The following is a 26,422-nucleotide window of genomic DNA, read 5'->3' as shown; positions in this document are numbered from 1 at the left end:
TTTGCAGCCGTCGCCCTCCTGCAGCAGCATGCGCTGCTCCCTGCAGTGGCATGCCGCCGCACGCTGCTCCCTCTAATGGCCCCGGCCTGCTGATGACCTAATAAGCCATCAGGACAGCCATTTCTGACTTTTAAAGCAAAAGGAATTTATATTCATTAAAAAGCTGTAAGCTGTTAACTCAATGATAAAGCATTGAATTACATTTAAAAAATTCTATGTAAAAAAATGATAAAGCAACTGAATGCAGTCTTGATTTGTTCTAATGTAAGCAGTATAACTGCATAAATACTAACTCCAGCAGACAAAGTGGACAGGCAAATACAAAAGGAATGAATTACAGGCAACTCTCGATTTTCCGGGTCCCTCGGGGATTGGATTATGCCGGGTAAATGATTTCTCCGTTAGAGTGATTAACATTATAAAGTTAAAACCCGATGCCTTCCCGGGCCAAAAGGACTCCGACGTCAGCGGCCCGATGCCTTCCCGGGCTGAAATTTTAAATCCCATTACAATGGTTTCCCGTTGGATCCGTGTGCGGATAATCGTGAGTTGCCTGTAGTTGGATTCATGCCTATTCGCAAAAATAAGAGAGAAGTCGGCTAAGAAGTGTTGAGTCTGCTTGGTCCCAAATTTACCTATCGAAAGGACTCGCCCTCAAATATACTCCTGTTTCTGCAACGTTGTGTGTGTAACTGAGACACACACGTGTATGGCAAATGTCAGGAGAAATGCATTCAACTGAATTGTCACATATTTCGACATGTTAAATGGGGAAAAGACACCTGTAGATTCCTTTATTCAGTTCAAGATCCCCCATTCGAATGTAACAGATACTTGAATGTCTTTGTAACTATCAAGCAGATACTGACATAACTACCAAGTCCATTCTCAGAATGGAGGCTTTCACCATGCATTAATGTATCTCTCAAAGAAAATGGGTTGTCAAAATAAATCATTTACTGTCCTTACCCACTTTGGCACAGGACACATTATACATCGGCACTGGGCCAATTTTTTTTTTTTTTAAAAACAGTGCTCAAATATATTAAAGAACAACACTCACGGCATTCTTCAAGTCGAGGTACTTTGTATTTCTGGTGACTGGGATTCCTGATAAAAAGGCCAAAATATCATTGTTTGCCTATAAGAGAGAAAAGGAAAAATTACACAAGTTGTAATATAATCAGAGAATTCCAAAAACAATGCACTCTTTTCCCCATTCACCATGCCTTCATTTTTACTGTTTCGATGAAGGGTTACACACAAAATATGACCCATTTATCTCTTTCAGATGCTGACTTCCTTACATTTTTCCACCATTTCCTGTATTTTCCGATTTCCAGCCTTCACAATCTTTCTTTTTATGACTTTTGTCCAACATATTAGCCAGCCCGTCCTATGTTACACTCGGCTTTTCAATGAGTTTAGAGGGAAATGATTAAAAAGGTTCACAGGGCTTGAGATTAAATATTTCAGCAGCCGTTCTGGTTAAATAATATATACTGGACACAGCCCTTTACACCCCATCAACCAACTTTCGCCCTGCCTTTGCACCAAGAACTGACTAGTGCTGGGGTCTAGTTCCACTGGTGCTGAATAATCTCCAGTAACTCACGCAAATGCCCATTCTGAGTCAAGCATCAAGAGTGTTGCAGGCTGATTGACAAGGGGCATCAGAGCCTCATCCTGCCCTCATTCAACGTCCAAATACAAGCACTTTCCATCAGATATCAATCCCTTGGCTAGTCTTTCCACTCAATATCTGAGGGACACAATGCCAATTATAGGACAGGTACCTCTACTGCTGCCCCAGTTGAGAACAGCTAACTCAGCACATATTGGAAACCAAATCAGGGCTCTTCAATCTGTATTTGATTCAGCTACATGGTGCATTTACCAACACTTTCCCAACAGTATGATCTCCTAATATCAGAAACATGGTAGAAGACTACAAATTCTAGATCAGTCGATTAAATGCACTTCAGAATTTTAGGGGAAAAAAAAAGATAAAAAGAAAGACTTGCATTTATACAGCACCTTTCACGACCTCAGGACATCCCAAAGCGCTTTACAGTCAATGAAGTACTATTTGAAGTGTAGTTACTGTTGTAATTTAGGAAAGGTGGCAACAAAATTGTGCACAGCAAGCTCCCACAAACAGCAATATGAGAATGACCAGATAATTTGTTTTTTTAGTGATGTGGTTGAGAGATAAAGAAGACTAGTACCGTCTATAATATTTTCAAGTACCAATCTGCAACTGGTAACACAAGGGTCGATTGTAAAATGAAATTAGCCCCTCTGGAATAATGTGTGGAATTTACATTGGATCTATACCATCAACACCTGTGTGCAGATCTGGTAATGATATGGGCAACAGCTGCACCAATACAAACGCTGTATTTGACAAGTAAGAAAAAAAACAACAGCGGATATTCAATTGGATTGCACCAAGGAAGGAAGAAATGATGCATTTATGATCTCAGCTGTCTCTTGGGAGGGGGATATCGCAAGTTGCTTCCACATGGGAGCGAGAACGAAATTGAATGGCAAGTTTATTCAGAGTGTTAATAGATTTCCTTGTGGTCACTTTGAAGCACGAAGTTAAGAAACAGGGCAACTAGGTGCCTTGTATGATGACAGACATAGGAATGTGAGTTGGGAAAACAGAAAACAAAAAACTGCTATTTCAGCAGGTCCAGGGTGGGCGCTGTCAGAAGCCTGCTCAGGGACACATTCCACCACACCCCATCTCCCTGCCCTTTCCAGGCGACGATCCTGTTGGGGCACAATACGGTCACCCATAAGCAGACAGATGTAGGTTAACAATATGCAAATGAGGAAAACACAGCCCAGAGGCCTGCCATAGCAAGTCTCTGCCTTCAGACTGATATGAATCCCCAGCAGAGCCCGGGGAGCCCACCTTCAAAATGTAAATGACCTCAATGCTAAAAATACGGCTACGGTCAGGAAACCACCTCTGGGCAGATCAAAGCCCAAAGAGTATTGCGTTCCAATCAACAGGAGGGCAGAAAGCCTAGATCGGGTTTTGTAAACACTGGCCAGTATCTACCCCAAAAACACACAGAAACCACTACCTACCCCAAAACACAGAACCCACTGCCTACTCCAAAACCATCATAGGCAGTCCCTTGGAATCGAGGAAGTCTTGCTTCCACTCTTAAAATGAGTCCTTAGGTGGCTGAACAGTCCAATACAAGAGCCACAGTCTCTGTCACAGGTGGGACAGATAGTCGTTGAGGGAAAGGGAGGGTGGGACAGGTTTGCCGCACGCTCTTTCTGCTGCCTGCGCTTGGTTTCTACATGCTCTCGGCGATGAGTGCTCTCCCGGATGCACTTCCTCCACTTAGGGCGGTCTTTGGCCAGGGACTCCCAGGTGTCAGTGGAGATGTTGCACTTTATCAGGGAGGCTTTGAGGGTGTCCTTGTAACGTTTCCTCTTCCCACCTTTGGCTCGTTTTACTCCAAAACAAGCAATAACTCATTACCTATCTTTAATTACACAGAACCTATTCCCTATCCCAAAATACAAAAAAAGCATTGCTTACAACAAAACATATATAATCATTGCTTGCACTGATTAAAACAGTGAGCCCATTTGTTACATCAAAACACAGGGCTTATTGCCTACCCCAAAACACAAAAAACCCATTGCCTACCTCATCCAAGACAGCATTTCGCTTGGCCCTCTGTCTCTGACGCAGCAATACAAGGCCAGCAATGATGTCAGAGGGCACGATGTCCAAGTCTCGGAAGAACTCAGCAAAAAGAAAAGCAACTTCAGAATAGGCATCCTGTGAAACACAAACAAAGCTGATAATAGAAAATAAAAATCTTACGTCAGTTAGCTTATGTTAAAGGGATGCTTCCTTCACATAAATGTGTGCAGGATGCCTTATTTAGTCTGGGGAAGGAGAAACACTGCACCTGGTATAAGCCATTTCGAGCACAATGACATCACTCTAAAGGGATACAATCATGTCTTTCGACAAAATTTATGTTGCTGTATTTTGTATTTATAAATTTAAAAAAAAAATAATTGGCTGAACTGTTTTTCCACATAAATCACTGTAAATTACAGTCAGCTCTACCTGCAATCTCTCCTCAAGGGAGGTGGAAAATACAAAAACAGAAGATTTGTGCTACATTAAATTGGGATAATATTAGTGAATTTTCACTCTTTATGGATACACATTAGCAGGCTGAGACAAACCTGGAAAAGTCTGAAAATTCAACTGCTGAGGTGTGTGTGTGAAGGTGCTTGCATCTCACCAGCTGTGGATGCAATGCAAACAGGATGGATACTGCAAGTATAGTCTGCATGCTTAAGTTTTGAGGGATGTGGCATAATGTCACATACTGTGAATGCACTGTATTGTGGTTGATAGTCTGTTGCAACTGTCTGCAACTTGAAGATCTGGCCACAGATGTATTTATCTGCCAACTTTAACCCTGTAATATTTTCGCAGTCTCAAATAGGAGGCTAGTTTAAAAAAAAATCTCCAATACTGTCAAATGCCATTATTGTGACACACACATATACATAATGTGTGTGTGTGGTGTGGTGTGTGTGTGTATGTGTGTGTGTTCACAAGTGATGTTGCCAGAAACCATGTTAATCACCACTTTTGCCGGCAGCCTGCATCTAATTGGCTGTCTACTGTCTCCATGACAAGCACACAGCGACAGCTCCATTTTATTATACTCACAACACCTACTATTTTGGGATTTTAATTGTAGGAGTAGAAACAATTTGGAAAAGCACACCTGTTCCTGGGACAACTAACCAGAAAGTAATCAACTCGTCTTCATTAAATTTTGCCTGTCTCAGTTGCAGTCACGTACAATTTTACAACATGGAAAAAAATTTGCCTTTACATGTCACAACACAGCACGAAGGTTATGTAATTTAGCTCTTATTTTGCCCTGTACAACCTGGTCTGAATAATGTAAGTCGCACCTATTGTCTTGCTGAAAGGCATCAATACAATCACACTTATTTGACAATTTTTCACATCTCTGCCTGAAGGTCAACTGTTGCGTGACAGATTATAATTAATGTAGAAATAGTGAAACATTCTTCAGGTATGTCAGGAGTAAACAAAGGGTGCAAAGAGGGATTGGTGCACTAAAAATTGACAATGGGAAAGTGATGTCCGAAGATGGAGATAAAAGCAAATTACTGCGGCTATGGGAAATTTAAAATAAAAACAGAGAATGTTGGAAACCCTCAGATAAGGCAGCACTCCTGCCCTCTATCCCATCACAGACCTCTATCCCTTTTGTTCTTTTCCTGCCCCACCTTTCTCTGGCTCTGTAATTGCTCAAATGCTGTTCCTTTCTAACATCTGTCAGTTCTGATGCAAGAACAGTGACCTGAAACGTTAACTCTCTCTCCCCACAGATGCTATCTGACCTGCTGAGTGTTTCCAGCATTTCTTTTTCTGAAGACACAGAAATTGCTGAAGTATTTATTGATTATTTTTCAATAGTGCTCACAAAAGAGACATTCCACAATTGGAGGTACAGTTCAAAGGTATATATGGACAGAAAATGCTTTCAAACACAAGAGAAGACATATTGGGGAGGTTGTTAAACTTTAAAGTGGTTAAGGTTCCAGGTGCTGACAACTTTCATCCTGGGGTTCTGAAGGAATTGGTTCAAGCTCTCTTGCGGATATTTTTCAGAGTAAATGGAATTTCCATAAGCAGATTAGGAATCCTTCTTGTTGTTTGGAGGACAGGGCCCATGTGATCCCAGGGACGCTTCAGAACCACCTGCACCCCTGGGATCTGGCCTAATTCCAGAGGATTGGAAAATAAAATTTGTAATTCCTATCTTCAAAAAGCAAGATGAGGAAATTACAGACTTGTAAGCCTTACATCCACTGTTGGGAAGCTATTTGATATATTATGAGGGATAACATACGGGAGCATCTTAAGAGGCTTGAGCTAATCCGAGACAGTCAGCATAGTTTTAGGAGTCGGAAGTCATGCTTGACTAATGCATGACTATTAAAAGAGTTTGATTCTGCAGTATGCAAGGACAGCCTGATGGGGCACTGACTTGGGATGTATTTGAATGGGCCAGACTTTGTGGTTGTAAGTTTCCGACCCGATTAAAAAAAAATCCGCACTTACCTTCAGGCTCCCGGGCTTCAGAGACTTCGGGTCCTGGGCCTGCGCAAAGGCCCAAGAATCCCAGGGACGCAAGCGGTTCCGGAAGCGTCTCTGGGATTACGTGGGCCCCAAACGTCCAATCAGCAAGGAGGATTCCTAATATGCTTTAAGGATTCCATTTACGAACAGAATCCTCAAAAACATAAGGAATCCCCAAATAATTAAATAACTTGTACAACTGGAATAAAAATAAATGTTTCCATTTTCAAATATCATTAGAAGTCCCTTCAGTAAAGCATATACAATAAAAATTTGATTTTTGAAAAATAATTTCAAAGGTTTTAATCCGGAGCAAAATTGACATAAATTTAAATGTTGATAAATGATTTTTTATTTTTAAACTTTTAATTTAAGATTTATATTTACCATTATGTTGGTGAAAGCATGCAAACCTTGACAGATCTAGGTTCTAGGTTCTTGTGGCATGCAGAAACCCGGAATTTGCACGGCCTTTCTGAAGCCTTACGACAGCGTACGCACAAGCGGGAGCGCAAAATCCAGGCCAATAATTGCAATGGTGACTGCTGTGCCCACCCAATGTGTAACTGAGCTGTAGGGACTAGAATGTTTCCAGGTTGAATCCCTCATCTGTGTTGAGTTAGTTTACTTCAGCCAGTATGACCACCACAATTGATCTTAGTGCTCATAGACTAGAGTGGGGAGAAGGAAATAAAAAATTGCCCAGCCCCAAGGTTCAAATTGTTTTACAGTGATGCCTGCTGGAAAATGGATATGTTTGGAAGCCAGGTTGTGATAGAGTTGGGCTCACCCATGCCATCCATATAAAAAAGTCAACATTCATTGTCCAAACGCTCACACGAAGGATGATCATTTAACTAAGGTACCAATAGGAGACCAGCAATTCTGGATTGTAATCCAGAATAAAGCAGTGCATTCAGAAAAGGGAAAAAAAGGTGGGACCTTGAAAACATAAGAGTACTAAGAAAGAACTTCCAATTATATAGTGTCCCACCACATCCTCAAAGCAACCCAAAGTGCTTCACAGCCAATGGATTGGTTCCAAACTGCAATAAGCATGTGGGCAAACATGGAAGCCAATCTACACCCAGCAATGTCCCACAAAGAGCAAACTGTTGAATATATTTTTGGTAGTGTTGGTTGAGGAAAGAATAGTGGTAAGCAAGGCTTCCGCTGAGCAGCACTGCGCGCAGTAATTTGAAAAGGTCCCGCGCACATTGTAAATACCGCGCACGCACAGAAATTTAAACGGACCGCATATTAAAAGAAACAGGCTGCGCAGAACAAAGTGCAACTTACAGGGAACATTGGTGGCAAGTATACCGGGAGAACGCCCTGCTCTTTTTCATCTTCTGGAGCTGGCGGAATATGCCTTGGTCCTACACCTTATCAAAAATGTTTTACTTCTGACAAATGACAATGTATCGCTCCCTCAGTACAATACTGAAGTTATCAGCCTAGAATATGTGCTTAAGTTCATAATGAGGCTTGAATGCACAATCCTGAGGTACCAGGATTTGCATTCTGAAGTAAACATAACACGAAAATCTCTGATGAATTGTTTGAATCCAAAACAGCTCAAACGGAGACCAAAACCCATCCAAGGAGTAAAATTATTATTACCTCCAGTGTATTATGGAGTTTAGGCAACTCTCCATATTCCAGTATCACAATGTTATAAAGCACATCAGAAATTCTATTTTATTTATCTATCACAAGTTTGACTCCTCAGGTTGGCAATCAATACAGTATTGGGTGAGCACATGTCTGATCACACAAAATGCATGTAAATCATCAACGGAAACTCAAGAACACTAGTGTATAATGGACACTTATGCTTGGCACATGCACTGTGTGCTCCAAGTTCCTGAGGAAGTCAGAATGGCAAATTGTGTGAAATCAATAAAATCTAGTCAGTGTGACATTATTTAGTGTGTTTGATTCATACCAGCAGGGTAGGTACAGTAAGGAGAAAGGAGAAAGAGGATAGCAAAGTGGAATTGCAGATACCTCAATACAAAGTTACAAAGAAGGAATAGGCAGCAGAGAGAGAAACATTATACAGTCCAAGAATGAGAAAGAGGGAATTGGACAAAGATCAATAAAAAAAAAACTGATGAAAATTGAAAGGCGATGAGTGAGGTTGAAAAATAGGATAAAAGAACAGAAACATCACAAAAATTCTATTTATTACAGATTTACCACGGGCTATTTTTAAATTTACTAAGTTTATCTTTTGACAATTCAGCACACAGTGAAGCTAGAAAAATTGAGCTTAGGCGATCTCAAATACAAACTACCCACAACACAATTACACACATTTGTCTTACTGTCATTAATTTGTCTTTAATTTCACTTCTTTTGAGCCCTACAGTTATCATAGGCAGCTTCCTTTATGAACTGATCAGAGCAAATCCCCGCTGTTCTCCTGAAGAGCGTACATGTGAAATGTTGACTGCCTGTCTCTCCACAAATACTGATTGACTGCTGCATATTTCCAACTTTTGTTCAGGTTTCAAGCATCTGTAGTATTTTGCTTTTTACTTGTATATAGATCTCACTCTTGCACAAATCACCCGAAGTACATTATCGACATTCAAGTGCTGGTATCATGAGAGCACCTCTTTACTGGGCACCTGGCACTCACTCCACTATATTTGCACCTGGTGCTGTTCTCCATCAGAAGTGCAGCCAGAAAATCCAGCAGTAGCTTATAAAAGCCATGAAAGGTGAGTCTTTGCTGCCACAATGTAAATAGGGCAGTTTATATATCTAACTGTAGGCAAGAGTGAGAAAGGAGTACATTTATCATTGGTTACCATTTTTACATGCAAAAGTATCCAATGTATGATTCTCGCCCACACATTAGATTATACCAATGCTTTGTGATCATTCTTCAGCTTATTATTTTATTAGAGGGATTAAAATATTTGCTATATTTCTTAATTGTAAACAGAGGCACACTGCTAAGCAAACATTTCTAAATAATTACAAACTGGTCTTAATAAAATATTTGCCATTTAGCAGAATAGCAACTGTTAGTTGCTTCATAAGGCGCCTTTTAATCACAGATATATACAGATGAGCAAAATCAATTCAGGCAATCCCAATTCCCATCCAGAAAGAACTGTGTATCCCAATCACAACATCCAATTGTTTCTTTAGCCTCCACTGCCCTAACCAAAAGTCAATTCCACGTGTGATTACTATTCATGCAAAGAACTTCTTGAATTTGCTTTTTTCCATTTGGAAACTGTGCCCGCATGTTGTTCTTGTCAGTTTAATTTAAAGTCATGTTCGAGATTGATAATCATGCAGAAGACAAATTCCAGAAATAACTAAACTTCAAGCAGGAAAATAAAGCAATAAAAAGCTGGGAGCCCTTAAGGAAGTACAAGGGTTCAAGCTAGCTTTTGTGTGTGTGTGCTGGAGAAATACCACCAACGATGCCTCCGCAAGATCCTACAAATTCCCTGGGAGGACAGACGCACCAACATTAGCGTCCTCGACCAGGCCAACATCCCCATTAAAGCACTGACCACACTTGATCAGTTCTGCTGGGCAGGCCACATTGTTCGCATGCCAGACACGAGACTCCCAAAGCAAGCGCTCGACTCGGAACTCCTTCACCGCAAACGAGCCAAAGGTGGGCAGAGGAAACGTTACAAGGACACCCCCAAAGCCTCCCTGATAAAATGCAACATCCCCACCGATACCTGGGAGTCCCTGGTCAAAGACCGCTCTAAGTGGAGGAAATGCAACCGGGAGGGCGCTGAGCACCTCGAGTCTCATCGCCGAGAGCATACAGAAATCAAGCGCAGGCAGCGGAAAGAGCGTGCGGCAAACCTGTCCCACCCACCCCTTCCCTCAACGACTATCTGTCCCACCTGTGACAGGGGCTGTGGTTCTCGTATTGGACTGTTCAGCCACCTAAGGACTCATTTTAAGAGTGGAAGCAAGTCTTCCTTGATTCCAAGGGACTGCCTGTGATGATATAGTGGAGGGATCAAGTGCTCCTTCTGTTTGACTTACTCGCATGCCCTTACTACCTTTTTGTAGCCAGTATTCAGTAAGAAATTATGTTATAGCAGGCTTCATTAATGCAAATGCTATATTGGGAAATTCAAGTGTGCACTCTAGCGAACTATATTTTAAAAATCAAACACAGATTTTGTTCATTTAAACACTTCAAAAATATAAGCAGAGTATATGTGGGTTTTATTCTAAAGTTCTAATTCCTCCCATTTGCATGACTGAATTAAATATATATCATAATAGTCCAACAAAATGTATGGCTGGAATTTTCTCCAAGGAGGCAGGAGGCCTCTGAGGCAGGCGGGAAATCTGGGAGGCCGAGTTTTCTGCAGGTCCTGCTGACTTTAATGACAGGGCCTGATTTACATGTGAGGCCTCGGATTCCCGTCCATAGCCAGCCAGATTAAGAGGCTAGCCTACTGCGGGCGGGTAGGCCAGCAGATTCGAGGGGTCGGTCTTGGTGGGGGCGGGGGTGGAGGGGAATTGACATCTGACAGGGGAAATTGGCATCGGGCATCAGGGGAGGGGGTGTTGGCATCGGGCATCGCGGGGACGGGTTGTGGGGATATAGGATCAGGGCCGGCAACTGGAAGATTGTGGCTGGCCTCAGCATCATCGGTGGGTTGGGGGGCCTCAGAGGCTGGGGAAGGCGAATGGAGGGAGGCTTCTTTCGGGGGGGGGGGGGGGGCGGGCGAGGATAAATTCAGGTAGTTACATTCAAAATGGAGGGGGGGCAAGTTTTCCAGCCTCATTGCAATATTTAAATTAAGGTAACGCCCCCTGGTAGCAGGTTGGCTGCCCGTCTTTGGTAAAACCAGAAGTGGATCAGGTTGGAGATGGAATCAGGTCGGAAATCCCATTTTTAACAATTTACCTGCCCCCACGCTCCAGACCCACCCGTTTTTTATGGGGAAAATTCCAGCCTATGTTACAAATACCTCACAAAATTATTTTTTACTGAGTGTGGCACTTATATGAATCTGCAATGACGTCTTAAGCATCCTGATTAAAATGGGACAGTTGAGAGGTATGATTATGTGTGTACAATAACCCTTCCAAACAGTAGCAGCACAATTAGCAAGTGCCACTTAGTGTTTCAATTTATAAAACTTCACACCACTCTTGACCGAATCAGTACCATTCATTCCAGTCCTCACATGGCCGTTATAATAAGCACTCTCAGTCAGAGGGTATTTAGCTCCTTACATCTCTCAACATTCTTTGGGCTGATACATTAAAAAGGCCCTCTGGGGAACTTACTTTCTGTGCCGAGTGCGCCTCCATTAAGATAATTTTTCCTGTGACAGAACTGCTGAACACATGCATTACCGTTTTGGTCTACAGTCGACCCTCCTGCAACTGGAATGTGCTGCCTGAAAGGGTGGTGGAAGCAGATCCAACAGTAACTTTCAAAAGGGGAGTTGGGTGCATAAAGTCTCACACACACACACACACACAGACAGAGTCACATAGACAGAGTCACACAGACACACACAGTCACACCTTGCAGCAAGAGCAGCCCCAGAAACCAGGCCTATACACAGTGCATCATGAAGAAATCAGAAGCTTTCTTGGTGTCACCCACAAGCTGTAGCCTCATAGTTGGCTCAAGTATTATGTTAATGTCCCTCAGAGTGTTTGGTGAGAAGGTTGTGGGTTCAAGTCCCACTCCAGAGACTTAAGCACAAAAATCCAGGCCAACACTCCAGTGCAATACTGAGGGAGTGCTGCACTTTCAGAGGTGTCGTCTTTCGGTTAAGCCGGTAAACCGAAGCCTAGTCTGTCCACTCAGGTGGACATAAAAGATCCCATAGCACTATTTAGAAGAAGAGCAGGGGAGTTCACCTTGGTGTTTTTGCAATATTTATCCTTCAATCAACATCACTAAAAAATAGAATATCTAGTCATTGCATTGTGGGAGCTCAAATTGGCCTCCACATTACAGCAGTGGCTACATTTCAAAAGTACTTAATTGGATGTAAAGTACTTTGGCACTTTCCGAGGTAATGAAAGGCGCTATATAAATGCAAGTCTTTCTTTTTCTTTTTCGTGCAGAAATAAGTTCCAATAAAGTAATTTAGAATGGATTAAGTGCCCAATGTTGTGCATCATCATAAAGAAACACACCTTGATGCAGGGATATTTTTCACAGAATGCCTCGACTTAGTATATGGTTAACAGCATTAAAGCACAAACTACGGTAACAAGGGCCAAAGGCAGACATAAGCAAAATAACAACATACAAATCTATGCTATGTTTTTAGTGTAGATTGTTTAGTAACTGCAGAGTTGATGTGGTTATTTTAGCTACACAAAGAAAGGAGGCCCAAACTGAAAAAAAACAATGATACTTACACTCTGGGTGTCCTTGGTATGGGTACAACAAAGACAAAACTTCAGTCGTCGGCTCCAGCTACTGGCCTGTTCTTCCTCCAAACGATGGCTATATTTAAAAAAAATGCATTTATAGTCTTAAAGGATAGTTGGCAAAGTTTAAATACACTAAGACAGAGTTCAGTTTTGAAGAAGTCTTCCCAGTTTCAGAATATGAATAACCCAAAGATATAACAAGTGTCTCAGGAGAATCCTGGATTATCTACATCTTTCCCAACGATCAATGGTTCAGGCGAATCCGATCATACTGTTCTATACATGGCAATGTAAAGAGCCAGGAGCTGGAACAAGTGATCTGGGGTTAGGTGTTACTAGTAGCAATATTTTCTCCAACAAGACTATCATTTTTTTAGTTTCATCGACAATATGTTTGCTCCAAATTTCTCCCCTCCTCAAGACATTGGTCCCGAAATCGGTGAAACCCAAGGCCCGCCCAAAGGACTGCCGATGACTGCTGAGAGACCGGGCGGTACTTTGCCAGGGAAATTCCACTAAAAGTGATGGCAGTACCGCCCGCTGGCAAAATAACGGCTTACGCCGCCAATCTGAATGGCAGCAGGCGGGAGCTCTCAATCTCAGCGGCAAAGGCTCTTGCTGCCCAGGTGCCACCGAGGATGGATTCAGGCCCAGGGAGGGTGGAAGAGCTGAAAATAAAAATCATTATGAAGGAAAAAAAAGCACTGGGACACCTTCAGGGGACCCCATCCAGGTAAGTCGCTGTAAAAGTTTTAAAAAATACGTTCATTAAACTTTTTTGTAGGTCCTCATACATACCGTCAGGGTTAGACCTATCGCCATGCAGCGGTCCTTCCCCCTGCTGGCACCGACTCCCGCCCGCAACAATCTGGCAGCTCGGTGGGCGGGAGGTCACTTACGCTACTTGGCCGTCAGCAGGCAGTTCCTGGCGGTACTGCCCTCCCACCCACTCCAGCCCAAGTGGAAACTGGCACAGAGCGGAGACCGGAGACAAAACTTGGCGGCAATGGGCGGTTAGGCCACCAATATCAGGGCGATTAACTCTTACTGGGTTATAGATGCACAAACACTGGCACTCTTCTGGCACCTCACCAAGAGAATATTCTTTATATACGAGCATATATAGTGAGTATTACAGGCTGTTCAACAATGTGGGATATCGGGCTTAAACCTGATCCTGCGGTTACCTGGCATCCTAAAAGCTGCTCCAATTGATATCAGCTGCAGACCAGGGTTGAAGCTGGAACTTTTGGAATGAATGGCTCAGTGTTAACCATGCTAAATATATGTCCACTAAACCAGCGATGAAGCCAATGATTGAATAATATTAGCCTGACACATAATGGATTTTTTTGGTACCATTTTGCTTTGGAGATTACACCGAATGGTTAGAACTCAAATGTGGTAAAAAGAGCACAGCAACACCCAATTTAATGAGCAGCTGACGAGAGACAGCATGAGGCCAGAGTGACTACCCAACTTCAATCCAAGTAGAGAAATAGCCATCAGACTTTAGCACTTATTCCATAATGGAAAGAATCCTTGTTAACTGTTACGAATACATAGCTGGCTTAAAGCTGTCCATGGCTTTACAAAGCAATGTTTAATTGAGGATACTGAATATGTGGAAACAATTGCAAAGAAGATATCTAATCAAGGGACATAGGCCCCTATTCTCCCTAGGATTGGGCGCCGATTTTTTAGCATCCAACAATTTTTCTGGCGTGGATGGACATTTCAAAGTTTACCCAATTTTTGGATGCCGGCGCTGACTAACAGCGCCAGAATTTTTGGCACTATCTATTCTGGTGCTGGTGTACTGCAAAAAGCTGTTTACGTGCCGTTTATGGCCATTAAGGCCACTTTCCCCAACAATGTTTTTTTTTTAAATCGGCAGACACACATTGAATACAGTTTTAAAAAAAAGCATACCTACACTGCCCAATCTTATCCCTGGTCAAAGGTCCACCATTCTTTTTTCTACCAAATAACTGCAGTTTAAAATTAATGTAACTGAAATAAAACTTACTTTTAAGGCTCCTCCTTGGATGAGAAAACTGCAAGCAAATTAAACACAAATCTTCCCCTCTTGCCTTTTCTATCGAAGCTCCAACTAGATATGAATTGCCAAAGAAACTCCAAGCAACTGCAAAATCACCACAGCAAGATGAGGCAGAACTCCAGCAAACACCCAGGGCAGCCTTTTCCTACTCTTCAATGCAACCAACTTGACCCACTGTTATCCCTGGCCGATGGTCCTCCACGCATCGGCCCACTGCTATCCCAGGCCGAAGGTCCTCCTGATTTTTTTGGAAACAGAGCATGCGCAGATTTTTTTTTTAATGCATGCGCAGTGAATTTTAGGCGCACACGGTTTGCTCGGCCCCCCGAAATGGACCTGGGTACCGCAGTGCCACAACTGCCGTTTGTTTCGGGTAAATTAAAGTTTTTTTCCCCGCCGCTGACGGTGGTTAGAAAAACGTGCACACAGGTAAGTGGATGCCATAAATCTTCTTTGGGGAAAATAGGGGCCTTAAGTAGTATCATAAAATTCCAAGAGTGAAGCACGGATCACCTGAACAAGAGGATTCCATTATTGCCAAGTAATCATCTCTCAGCCAGCAAGGAATATTTATATTATAGATTGTTTTTTAAAATGCTAGTTAGATGATGATTAAAATTGAAGAGACCTCATGAAATTTGAAGTATTTAATATCCAGCAAAAGCAATGCCGACACCGTGGGGGAAAGAAGTTAAAAATGGAGGAGAAATAGAGTCTACTTACAGGATGTTCAGTGGACAGTAATTGATTTGTTTTTAATGTACATGTTATGGAACCCACTTGTGCTAACCTTTTAAGCTGACAGCATTTTAACCCATGTGATCAGCTTCCCAGTGTTTTACAGGAAAAGCATTTCCGCCCCCCCAATAAGATTAGAGGGTGTCAGGTGGGCCTGAAAGCTGGTAGAAGCAATCAATCCTCTACTGTTAGTTTTACATGAAGTTGAACAGAAATGTTTTCAGATGAGCTGATGTTTTCTGAGATTTTCTATTACAGACGTGTTTATTTCGTGCTTGTCCCAGTAAAGTTTATACAGTCCCCACCACTTACAACATACCCGCTTATCCCAGCCTGTATTAGGCAAACAGTGCTAACCAATTACCATTTCCATAGGACTCAATTACAAAGCCGCCTCTTAAACTATTAAGCACATTGGCTATTTCGGGCAGTTCAAGCAGTTGTTTGCATCTCGTTGAAGTATGATTACCTGTCACCAAGTCCTAAACCCGCTAGAACTCCTGCCACTTTTGCGAGTCCTACTTGCCGGCTTGCTGAGCTAGACACATATCCGGCTCCATTTCAAATTAGCATGACAATTAAGATGAGTGCGAACAAATTACATTAATTGTGTATTGAGAAGCAGTTTCCCTGTCCAATCATCATCATAGGCAGCCCCTCAGAATCGAGGAAGACTTCCTTCCACTCTAAAAATTCCAATATGAGAGCCACAGTCCCTGTCACAGGTGGGACAGATAGTTGTTGTGGCAAAGGGTGGGTGGAACTGTTTTACCGCACGCTCTTCCCGCTGCCAGCGTTTGATTTCTGCATGGTCTCGGCGATGAGACTCGAGGTGCTCAGCGCCCTCCCGGATGCATTTCCTCCACTTAGGGCGGTCTTTGGCCAGGGACTCCCAGGTGTCGGTGGGGATGTTGCACTTTATCAGGGAGGCTTTGAGGGTGTCCTTGTAACGTTTCCTCTGCCCACCTTTGGCTCGTTTGCCATGAAGGAGTTCAGAGTAGAGCGCTTGCTTTGGGAGTCTTGTGTCTGGCATGCGAACAATGTGGCCTGCCCAGCGGAGCTGATCAAGTGTGGTCAGTGCTTCAATGCTAGGGATGTTGGCCTGGTCGAGGACGCTAACGTTGGTGCGTCTGTCCTCCTAGGGGATTTGTAAGATCTTGCGGAGACATCGTTGGTGGTATTTCTCCAGCGACTTGAGGTGTCTACCGTACATGGTCCATGTTTCTGAGCCATACAGGAGGGCGGGTATTACTACAGCCCTGAAACCCATGAGCTTGATGGCAGCTTTGAGGGCCTGATCTTCGAACACTCTCTTTTCCTCAGGCGACCGAAGGCTGCACTGGCGCATTGGAGGCAATGCTGAATCTCGTCGTCAATGCCTGCTCTTGTTGATAAGAGGCTCCTGAGCCAAGGGAAATAATCCACATTGTCCAGGCCCGCACCGTGGATCTTGATGACTGGGGGGGCTGTCCAATATACGAGTAGTGACCAACATTTGCGAGTTCTTGAAAGACAATTTCAATTGAAATATGTGGTTATTGGTATTTTGACAACTAGTGTTACTGTATTCTCCAGATTCTGGGTCACTTTAACTCGCCCTCCTACAGACACCTTCCATTTGCCCCCTCACAGTCTGACTACCTCAAACAGTTCCAGGACTAAACAAAATATCCTGACATTTTGCATGTTCCTCCAGAATTATCCTCCTTTTATGCCTCCACTATTTCACACCATCGTTTATTTATTACAACGGTCACTGCGCATAGCAGGAAAACTGCCACTGACTCCAGCATTGAGGACTGTACATAGCAAATAAATGCTGCTAAAATTCAGCTGTTAAATATTTTTGATTTTCCTCAAATTAGCTTTCTGGGCATGCCTGACCATTGTCTTACTCAAAAGTTTATTTTCCTCCGAACTAGTTGCAGCAACCTTTTTGATATAAGAAGAATGTTCTTTTGTCTAATTATATTAACAAGCTTTATTTGAGCTTTCCTGTCAGTGCCTGACCATTGTCTTACTCAAAAGTTTATTTTCCTCCGAACTAGTTGCAGCAACCTTTTTGATATAAGAAGGATGTTCTTTTGTCTAATTATATTAACAAGCTTTATTTGAGCTTTCCTGTCAGTGCCCTGTGTGGGTCTCTAAATAAAACGGAGTTGGGATGAAGCAGTGATGAGCTTTCCTAATCTGAGGAAGGACGTTCTTGCTATTCAGGGAGTGCAGCGAAGGTTCACCAGACTGATTCCTGGGATGGCTGGACTGACATATGAGGAGAGATTGGATCAACTGGGCCTTTATACACTGGAGTGTATATGAGATCCCCTCTCATCCCTCAAAAGATGAGAGGGGATCTCATAGAAACATACAAGATTCTGACGGGACGGGCCAGGTTAGATGCGGGTAGATTGTTCCCGATGTTGGGGAAGTCCAGAACCAGGGGACACAGTCTTAGGATAAGGGGTAGGCCATTTAGGACTGAGATGAGGAGAAACTTCTTCACTCATTGAGTTGTTAATCTGTGGAATTCCCTGCCGCAGAGAGTTGTTGATGCCAGTTCATTGGATACATTCAAGAGGGAGTTAGATATGGCTCTTACGGCTAAGGGGATCAAGGGGTATGGAGAGAAAGCAGGAAAGGGGTACTGTGAGAATGATCAGCCATGATCTTATCGAATGGTGGTGCAGGCTCGAAGGGCCGAATGGCCTACTCCTGCACCTATTTTCTATGTTTCTATTTACTTTTTTTTTTAATTACAGAAATTCACATATTTAGGATTTTACTACACTACGATGATGTGCAATTCAGGTTGCTGGCCCTTTTGTGAGTGAGCTGTAGTGCAACTTTGAAAATACAGTTATCAGTTTGTTTACACGAGTGGTGGAAGCCACTTTGCGAAGATGAGGTAACCGAGAGATCCCAAGAACATAAAAAGATAGGAACATTAGGAACAGGCGTAGGCCATTCAGCCCCTTGAGCCTACTCCGCCATTCAATTAGATCATGGCTGATCTCACCCCTCAATCTTTCAAGCTCAAGGAAATACAAGCAATCGGTCCTCATAATTTAACTCTTTAAGCCTGGCATTATTCTAACAAATCTGTGCTGTATCCTTTCCAAGGCCAATATATCTTTTCCGAAAATCGGTGCCCAAAATTGAATGCAGTACTCCAGATGTCATCTGACCGAGACTCTGTACAACTGAAGCATAACTTCCTAACTATTGAATTTCAACCCCCTTGAGATAAAGGCCAATAGCCTTTTTGATTACTTTTAATACCTGTGGATTAGTTTTTAGTGACTTGTACCAGAACGCCTAAACCTTGCACCACAGCTCCTAGTCTTTCATCATTATGAAGATTCCAACTAGGTTATACTGCTCTGTTAAAATAGCTGACAGAGAAATCTTGTGTTAATCATTCATCTAATATTATTGCCAACAGTAATTTCTAGCCTCATATGTTATAAACTGTTTGAAAAGCTCTGTTTGATCAGCATCTAAAAGTTTGTTGATGTGTGACACTTCATTAGAACTAGGGTTCTGAGGTTTTGTTTCAATGGTATTAGCTCACTCTTATCCCTCCTGAAGCTACTTAAAAATAAAATACAGGCTTTAAAACACGGATCCAACGGGAAATTTAAAATTTCAGCCCGGTAAGGCATCGGGCCGGTGCGTTCGGAGTCCTTTCAACTCGGGAAGGCATCTGGTTTTAACTATAATGTCCATCGCTCTAAATGAGAAATCGATTACCCGGCATAGCCCAATTCCCGAGGGATCCGGATAATCATAGAAACATCGAGAGTTGCCTGTAATTAAATTGGCCTATCCTCAATTCACGTAATCCTGTGCTTGTTTCAGTGCTGCCGTGTGATCAGGGATGGCTCTGACTGTGAGCGGGTTTTGTCTTGTGAGAGTAGAATGCACAGCTATTTGGAACTATTGTGGGCATATGGTATAATAGATTTCAGTTCACAAATTAACATACTATATCGACATTCAATTTCCTGGAACGTCTAAAGTTGTATTACTTAGGATTACATTACTGCACAGATCCAGGCCATTCGGCTCAACCAGTCCATGCCTGCATTTATGCTCCACTCGAGCCTCCTTCCATTTTTCTTCATCTAAATCTATCAGCATAACCCTCTATTTCCTTCTCCCGCATATGCTTGTCTAGCCTCCCCTTAAATGCATCGATACTATTTGCCTCAACTACTCCCTGTGGTAACGAGGTCCATATTCCCGTCACTCTCTGGGTAAAGAAGTTTCTTCTGAATTCCCTTTTTGATTTCAATTTTATTTTCATACCTGTAATCCTTCCAGGAGAAATAATTTTTAGCTTTAAAAGGGAGAATACAGTAGGCTACCAATTTCAAGAAAATACACCAACTAAAGTATCCAAAATTAAACTTATCTGGGAATGCCCCAGAGGAACATAGGAACAGGGGCCCTTCAAGCGACACAACTCCCCATAAACTCGCCTTTGACCCAATATCTCTGAACAAAAATCTACCAATCTCAGATTTAAAATCAACAATTGATCTAGCAATAGAAGTGTTTGCTAATTTCACTCCTGAAAGGTCTCAATCTAATTTTTAGACTATGCCCCATAATCCTTGACTCCCCAACCAGCAGAAATTGTTTCTCCTTACCTACCCTATCTGTTACCTTCAATATCTTGAAAACTTCAATCAATTCACCCCATAACCTTTTTAATTCTAAGGAACTCAACCCAAATTTGTGTAATCTCTCTTCATAATTTAACCCTTATAATCCAAGGATCATTTCGCTAAAGCTACGCTGTACTCCTTCCAAGGCCAATATATCCTTCCTAAGGTGTGATACCCAGAACTGCTCACAGTTCTCCAGGTGTGGTCTAACCAGGGATTTGTATTCTAGTCCTCCAGATATAAAGGCGAGCATTCCATTTGCGGTTTTGATTATTTTCTGTACCGGTTCATGACATTTGAATGATCTATGTACCTGGACCCCCAAGTTTCTTTGGGCATCCACTGTTTTTAGCCTTTCAGCATTTAGAAAGTACCCTGTTCTATCCTTTTTAGGTTCAAAGTGGATAACCTGCATACTTGCCTCAATTGAAATCCATTTGCCACAGTTTTGCCCATTCACTTAATCTATCAATATCCCTTTGTAATTTTATGCTTTCATCTATACTGCCTACAATGCCGCCTACCTTTGTGTCATCTGCAAATTTCGATATGTTGCTTTCTATGCCATCATCTAAGTCATTGATACTGTGAATAGTTGCGGCCCCAACACAGATCCCGGCAGGACACGACAAGTCACATCCTGCCAATTAGAGTACCTGACAATTATCTCGACTCTCTCTCTCTCTCTCTCTCTCTCTCTCTCTCTCTCTCTCTCTCCTGCTGCTTAGCCAATTCCATGGGCTTCAACTGTAGTTAACAACCGCTTATGCGGGACTTTAAAAAATGCCTCCGGAAGTCTAAATAACATCCATAGACATTCCCCTGCCCACTACTTTATTCACCGCTTTAAAAATTTCAATCAGGTTCGACAGGTATGACCTATCTTAATTCCATGCTGGCTTTCTCTGATCAGCTTAAAATTTTCGTTATTCAGTCACCCTATTCTTAATTATAGACTCTAGTAATTTCCTGACAACAGATGTTAGGCTAACTGGTCTATAATTGGCTGGTTTTCCCCTCTCGCCATTCTTAAATAGCAGAGTCACATGCACAATTTTCCAATCTAAAGGGAAAGTTCCTGAATCGAGAGAACGTTGTAAGATTATAGTTCAGGAATCTGCAATGTACTTCCTTTAAAGCCCTGGAATGGAAACTATTGAGTTCCTAACACAGATGAGACTGCACACAGGGAGGTTAAAGTAACAGTGACCTCAGTCTTTATTAAGACACTCCAGAGTGAGGAACAGGCCATAGGGGCCGGCTTATATACAATGCTCCCAAGGGATGCTGGGATCCCTTGGGACTTCAGAGGATGCACTCCCTGGTGATGGAACATGGGAGTGCATGCTTTACAGATACACAACATCACTCCCCCCGCCAAAGTCAAAGTGAAAGCTATTTACATGGTGAGGCGGTCGGGAGCCTTTCTTTCCCTGGTGTACCGCCTCGGTACAAATGTCCGTTCTGGTGTGTTGGCTGTGCCCTTGCTGGGCTGGCGTGTTGTTGGCCCTGCAGGACTGCTAGGTGAGCCTGGCCTTGCTGGGCTGTTGGGCGTGATGGGTTCGATTTCCTGGTCCGGGGTGTTGTCGTTGATCCTTTGGGTGTGTGTTGTGGGTTCGAAAAAGATGGTGTCTGCTGTGGGTTGTTCAGGGCAGTCTGTGAACCGCAGCCTCGTTTGGTCCAGGTGCTTTCTGCAAATTTTTCCATTGTCTAGTTTGACTACAAACACCCTACTCCCTTCTTTAGCTATCACCGTGCCCGCGATCCACTTGGGACAATGTCCATAGTTTAGCACATACACAGGGTCATTCAGATCAATTTCCCGTGACACAGTGGCGCGACCATCGTTTACATTTTGTTGCTGCTGCCTGCTCTCTACCTGATCATGCAGGTTGGGGTGAACCAACGAGAGTCTGGTTTTAAGTGTCCTTTTCATGAGTAGCTCAGCCGGGGGCACCCCTGTGAGCGAGTGGGGTGTCGTGCAGTAGCTGAGCAGTACTCGGGACAGGCGGGTTTGGAGTGAGCCTTCTTTGACTCGTTTGAGGCTGTGCTGGATTGTTTGTACTGCCCGCTCTGCCTGCCCATTGGAGGCTGGTTTAAATGGGGCCGAGGTGACATGTTTGATCCCTTTGCGGGTCATGAATTCTTTAAATTCGGCACTGGTGAAACATGGCTCATTGTCACTGATCAGTATGTCAGGCAGGCTGTGGGTGGCAAACATGGCCCTCAGGCTTTCAATGGTGGCGGTGGCGGTGCTTCCTGACATTATTTCACATTCAATCCATTTTGAAAAAGCATCCACCACCAACAGGAATATTTTACCGAGAAACGGGCCCGCGCAGTTGACATGGATCCTCGATCATGGTCTGGAGGGCCAGGTCCACAAACGTAGTGGTGCCTCTCTGGGCGCATTGCTCAACTGAGCACACACGCTGCATGGCCGTACACAGGACTCTAAGTCAGAGTCGATACCGGGCCACCACACGTGGGATCTGCCTATCGCTTTCATCATTACTATACCCGGGTGTGTGCTGTGAAGATCCAAGATGAACGTCTCCCTGCCTTTTTTGGGTAGCACTACGCGGTTTCCCCACAACAGGTAGTCTGCTTGAATGGACAGCTCGTCCTTTCGCCGCTGGATCGGCTTGATTAGCTCTTGCATTTCAATGGGGATGCTGCCCCAGCTCTTATGCAGTACACAGTTTTTTACTAGGGACAGCAGAGGATCTTGGCTGGTACAAGTCCTAATCTGGTGGGCCGTGACAGGTGATCTATCATTTTCAAACGCTTCCATGACCATCAACAAGTTTGCAGGCTGCGCCATTTCCACCCCCGTGGTGGGCAATTGTAGCCGACTGAGAGCATCCGCACAGTTCTCGGTGCCTGGCCCGTGGCGGATGGTATAGTTATACGCTGATAGCTGACACCTTTATATGCGGGCTGAGGCATTAGTATTTATCCCCTTGTTTTCAGCGAAGGGGGATGTGAGGGGCTTGTGATCGGTTTCCAGCTCAAATTTGAGGCCAAACAGGTACTGATGCATTTTCTTTACCCCGAACACACACGTTAATGCCTCTTTCTCAATCATGCTGTCGGCCCTCTCGGCCTTCAACAAGCTCCTGGAGTCATAGGCGACAGGTTGCAACTTCCCCGCAACGTTAGCTTGTTGTAATACGATGACGCATCACATGCTAGCACAAGCCTTTTACACGAGTTATACAACACAAGCAGCTTGTTGGAGCATAAAATGTTTCTGGCTTTCTCAAAAGCAATTACTTGTTTTTTCCCCCATACCCAGTTCTCACCTTTACGCAATACAACATGTAGGGGCTCTAAGAGGGTGCTTAACCCCGTTAGGAAGTTACCAAAATAGTTGAGGAGTCCCAGGAACGACCGCAGCTCCGTGACATTCTGTGGCCTGGGCACGTTCCTGATAGCCTGTCTTGGCGTCTGTGGGCCGAATGCCGTCCGCTGCGATCTTTCTCCCCAAAAACTCCACTTCTGTTGCCATGAAGACGCATTTTGACCTCTTCAGCCGCAGCCCTACGCGATCCAATCGCTGGAGGGCCTCCTCCAGGTTTTGTAGGTGCTCGACGGTGTCCCGACCCGTGACCAATATGTCGTCCTGAAAAACCACCGTGCGTGGTACCGACTTGAGTAGGCTCTCCATGATTCTCTGGAAGATCGCTGCAGCCGACTGAATTCCAAATGGGCATCTGTTGTAGATGAACAGCCCCTTGTGCGTGTTGATGCAGGTGAGGCCCTTCGAAGACTCCTCCAGCACCTGCGTCATGTCGGCCGAAGTCAGGTCGAGCTTGGTGAACGTCTTGCCTCCTGCCAGCGTCGCAAATAGGTCGTCTGCCTTAGGTAGCGGGTATTGGTCCTGTAGCAAGAAACGATTAATAGTTACTTTATAATTGCCGTAAATCCTAACCGTGCCATCACTTTTGAGTACTGGAACAATTGGGCTGAATTCTACTGGGGAGATGATGCACTCACGTTGCAGCCTGTCCAGCTCGATTTCCACTCTCTCCCTCACCATGTGAGGTACCGCTCGCGCCTTGTGGTGAATGGGTCGTGGCTCTAGGATCAAGTGGATCCACACCTTCGCCCCAGAAAAGTTTCCAATGCCAGGCTCAAAAAGGGAAGGAAATTTGTTAAGAACCTGGGTACATGAAGCCTCATCGACATGTGATAGCGCTCGGATGTCATCCCAGTTCCAGCAGATTTTGCCCAGCCAGCTCCTTCCAAGCAGTGTGGGACCATTGCCGGGACAATCCAGAGTGGCAGTTCGTGCACCGTGCCCTCGTAGGTGACCTTGACCATGGCGCTGCCCAGGACAGTGATAAGCTCTTCGGTGTAAGTTCTCAGTTTCGTGTGGATGGGGCTCAGGGCTGGTCTGAGTGCCTTGTTGCACCACAGTGTCTCAAACATCTTTTTACTCATTGTGGATTAGCTAGCGCCAGTGTCCAGTTCCATGGCTACAGGTAAGCCATTCAATTTTACGTTTAGCATTATAGGTGGACATTTCGTCGAAAATGTGTGCACCCCATGTACTTCAGCATCTCTCTCCTCTGAGGCTCGAAATTGCTTTGATCCACCATGGACCAATCTTCCTCTGCCACGTGGTGGTTAGCAGGCTTTGCAGAGCTCGCAGCTCGTCTGCAAGTTCGTTGGACGTGCCCCATTGTTCCACAGCTCTTGCAAACATACCCTTTGAAGCGGCATGAATAGGCTGAATGGAAGCCTCCACAACACCAACAAGGTGTGAATTGCCTTGCATTCATCCTTTGTTGGGGACTCTGGGTCACCTGAGGCCTGCTGGCAGTTGCAGACTTGTGGTTTCTGCCCAGTACATTTCTGCTCGCAAACACAGTTCCAGTTAATTTATGAATATTGCTTGCGCTTATGTAGGAAAGGTTCAATGCCCAAGCCATTGACAATTAAACAAGTCCTACCCAGAGGGAAGGGAAAATCTGCCACAATTCCATTCTTGGTAACTATTGTGTTCCTAACACAGAAGAGGCTGCACACAGGAAGGTTAAAGTAACAGTGACTTCAGTCTTTAATAAGACACTCCAGAGTGAGGATCAGGCCTTAGGGGCCGGCATATATACAGTGCTCCCAAGAGCTGCTGGGATCCCTTGCGACTTCAGGGGATGAGCTCCCTGGTGGTGGAACATGGGAGTGCATGCCTTACAGATACACAACATCACTCCCCGCCGCAAAGTCAAAGTGGAAACTATTTACAAGGTGAGGCGGTTGGTAGCCTTTATTTCCCTGGTGGACCGCCTCGGTACAAATGTCTGTTCTGGTGTGTTGGCTGTGCCCTTGCTGGGCTGGCGTGTTGTTGGCCCTCTAGGGCTGCTAGGTGTGCCTAGCCTTGCTGGGCTGTTGGGCGTGATGGGTTCAATTTCCTGGTCCGGCGTGGTGTCGTTGATCCTTTGGGTGTGTGTTGTGGGCTTGAAAAAGGTGGTGTCTGCTGTGGGTTGTTCAAGGCAGTCTGTGAACCGCAGCCTCGTCTGGTCCAGGTGCTTTCTGCAAATTTGTCCATTGTCTAGTTTGACTACAAACACCCTATTCTCTTCTTTAGCTATCACCGTGCCCGCAATCCACTTGGGACCATGTCCATAGTTTAGCACATACACAGGGTCATTCAGATCAATTTCCCGTGACACAGTGGCGCGACTATCGTTTACATTTTGTTGCTGCTGCCTGCTCTCTACCTGATCATGCAGGTTGGGGTGAACCAGCGAGAGTCTGGTTTTAAGTGTCCTTTTCACGAGTAGCTCAGCCGGGGGCACCCCTGTGAGCGAGTAGGATCTCGTGCGGTAGCTGAGCAGTACTCGGGACAGGCGGGTTTGGAGTGAGCCTTCTGTGACTCGTTTAAGGCTCTGTTTGATGGTTTGTACTGCCCGCTCTGCCTGCCCATTGGAGGCTGGTTTAAACGGGGCCGAGGTGACATGTTTGATCCCATTGTGGGTCATGAATTCTTTAAATTCGGCACTGGTGAAACATGGCCCGTTGTCACTGACCAATATGTCAGGCAGGCCGTGGGTGGCGAACATGGCCCTAAGGCTTTCAATGGTGCTGGTGGCGGTGCTTCCCGACATTATTTCACCTTCAATCCATTTTGAAAAAGCATCCACCACCACCAGGAACATTTTAGCGAGAAACGGGCCCGCATAGTCGACATGGATCCTCGAACATGGTCTGGAGGGCCAGGACCACAAATGTAGTGGTGCCTCTCTGGGCGCGTTGCTCAACTGAGCACATACGCTGCATTGCCGTACACAGGACTGTAAGTTAGAGTCGATACCGGGCCACCACACGTGGAATCTGGCTATCGCTTTCATCATTACTATACCC

General features: G+C 44.3%; 1 protein-coding gene across 7 annotated transcripts in view; it reads right to left on the bottom strand.

Annotated features, from left to right (window-relative positions):
- The window catches only part of dagla (diacylglycerol lipase, alpha), a 519,984-nt gene that overhangs the window by 125,554 nt on the left and 368,008 nt on the right, over positions 1–26,422 (bottom strand). For all 7 annotated transcript variants that reach the window (XM_070899843.1, XM_070899842.1, XM_070899844.1 and 4 more), the window contains 3 exons: positions 12,569–12,656; positions 3,680–3,814; positions 1,064–1,141 (listed from right to left, as the gene is read on the bottom strand). In XM_070899843.1, coding sequence (XP_070755944.1) covers positions 1,064–1,141; positions 3,680–3,814; positions 12,569–12,656 — 301 coding nt within the window. The remainder of the gene's footprint in view (positions 1–1,063; positions 1,142–3,679; positions 3,815–12,568; positions 12,657–26,422) is intronic.

Source organism: Pristiophorus japonicus, chromosome 14, assembly GCF_044704955.1.
Source record: "Pristiophorus japonicus isolate sPriJap1 chromosome 14, sPriJap1.hap1, whole genome shotgun sequence".
Taxonomy (NCBI): domain Eukaryota; kingdom Metazoa; phylum Chordata; class Chondrichthyes; family Pristiophoridae; genus Pristiophorus; species Pristiophorus japonicus.
This window is presented reverse-complemented; position numbering and strand designations above follow the sequence as displayed.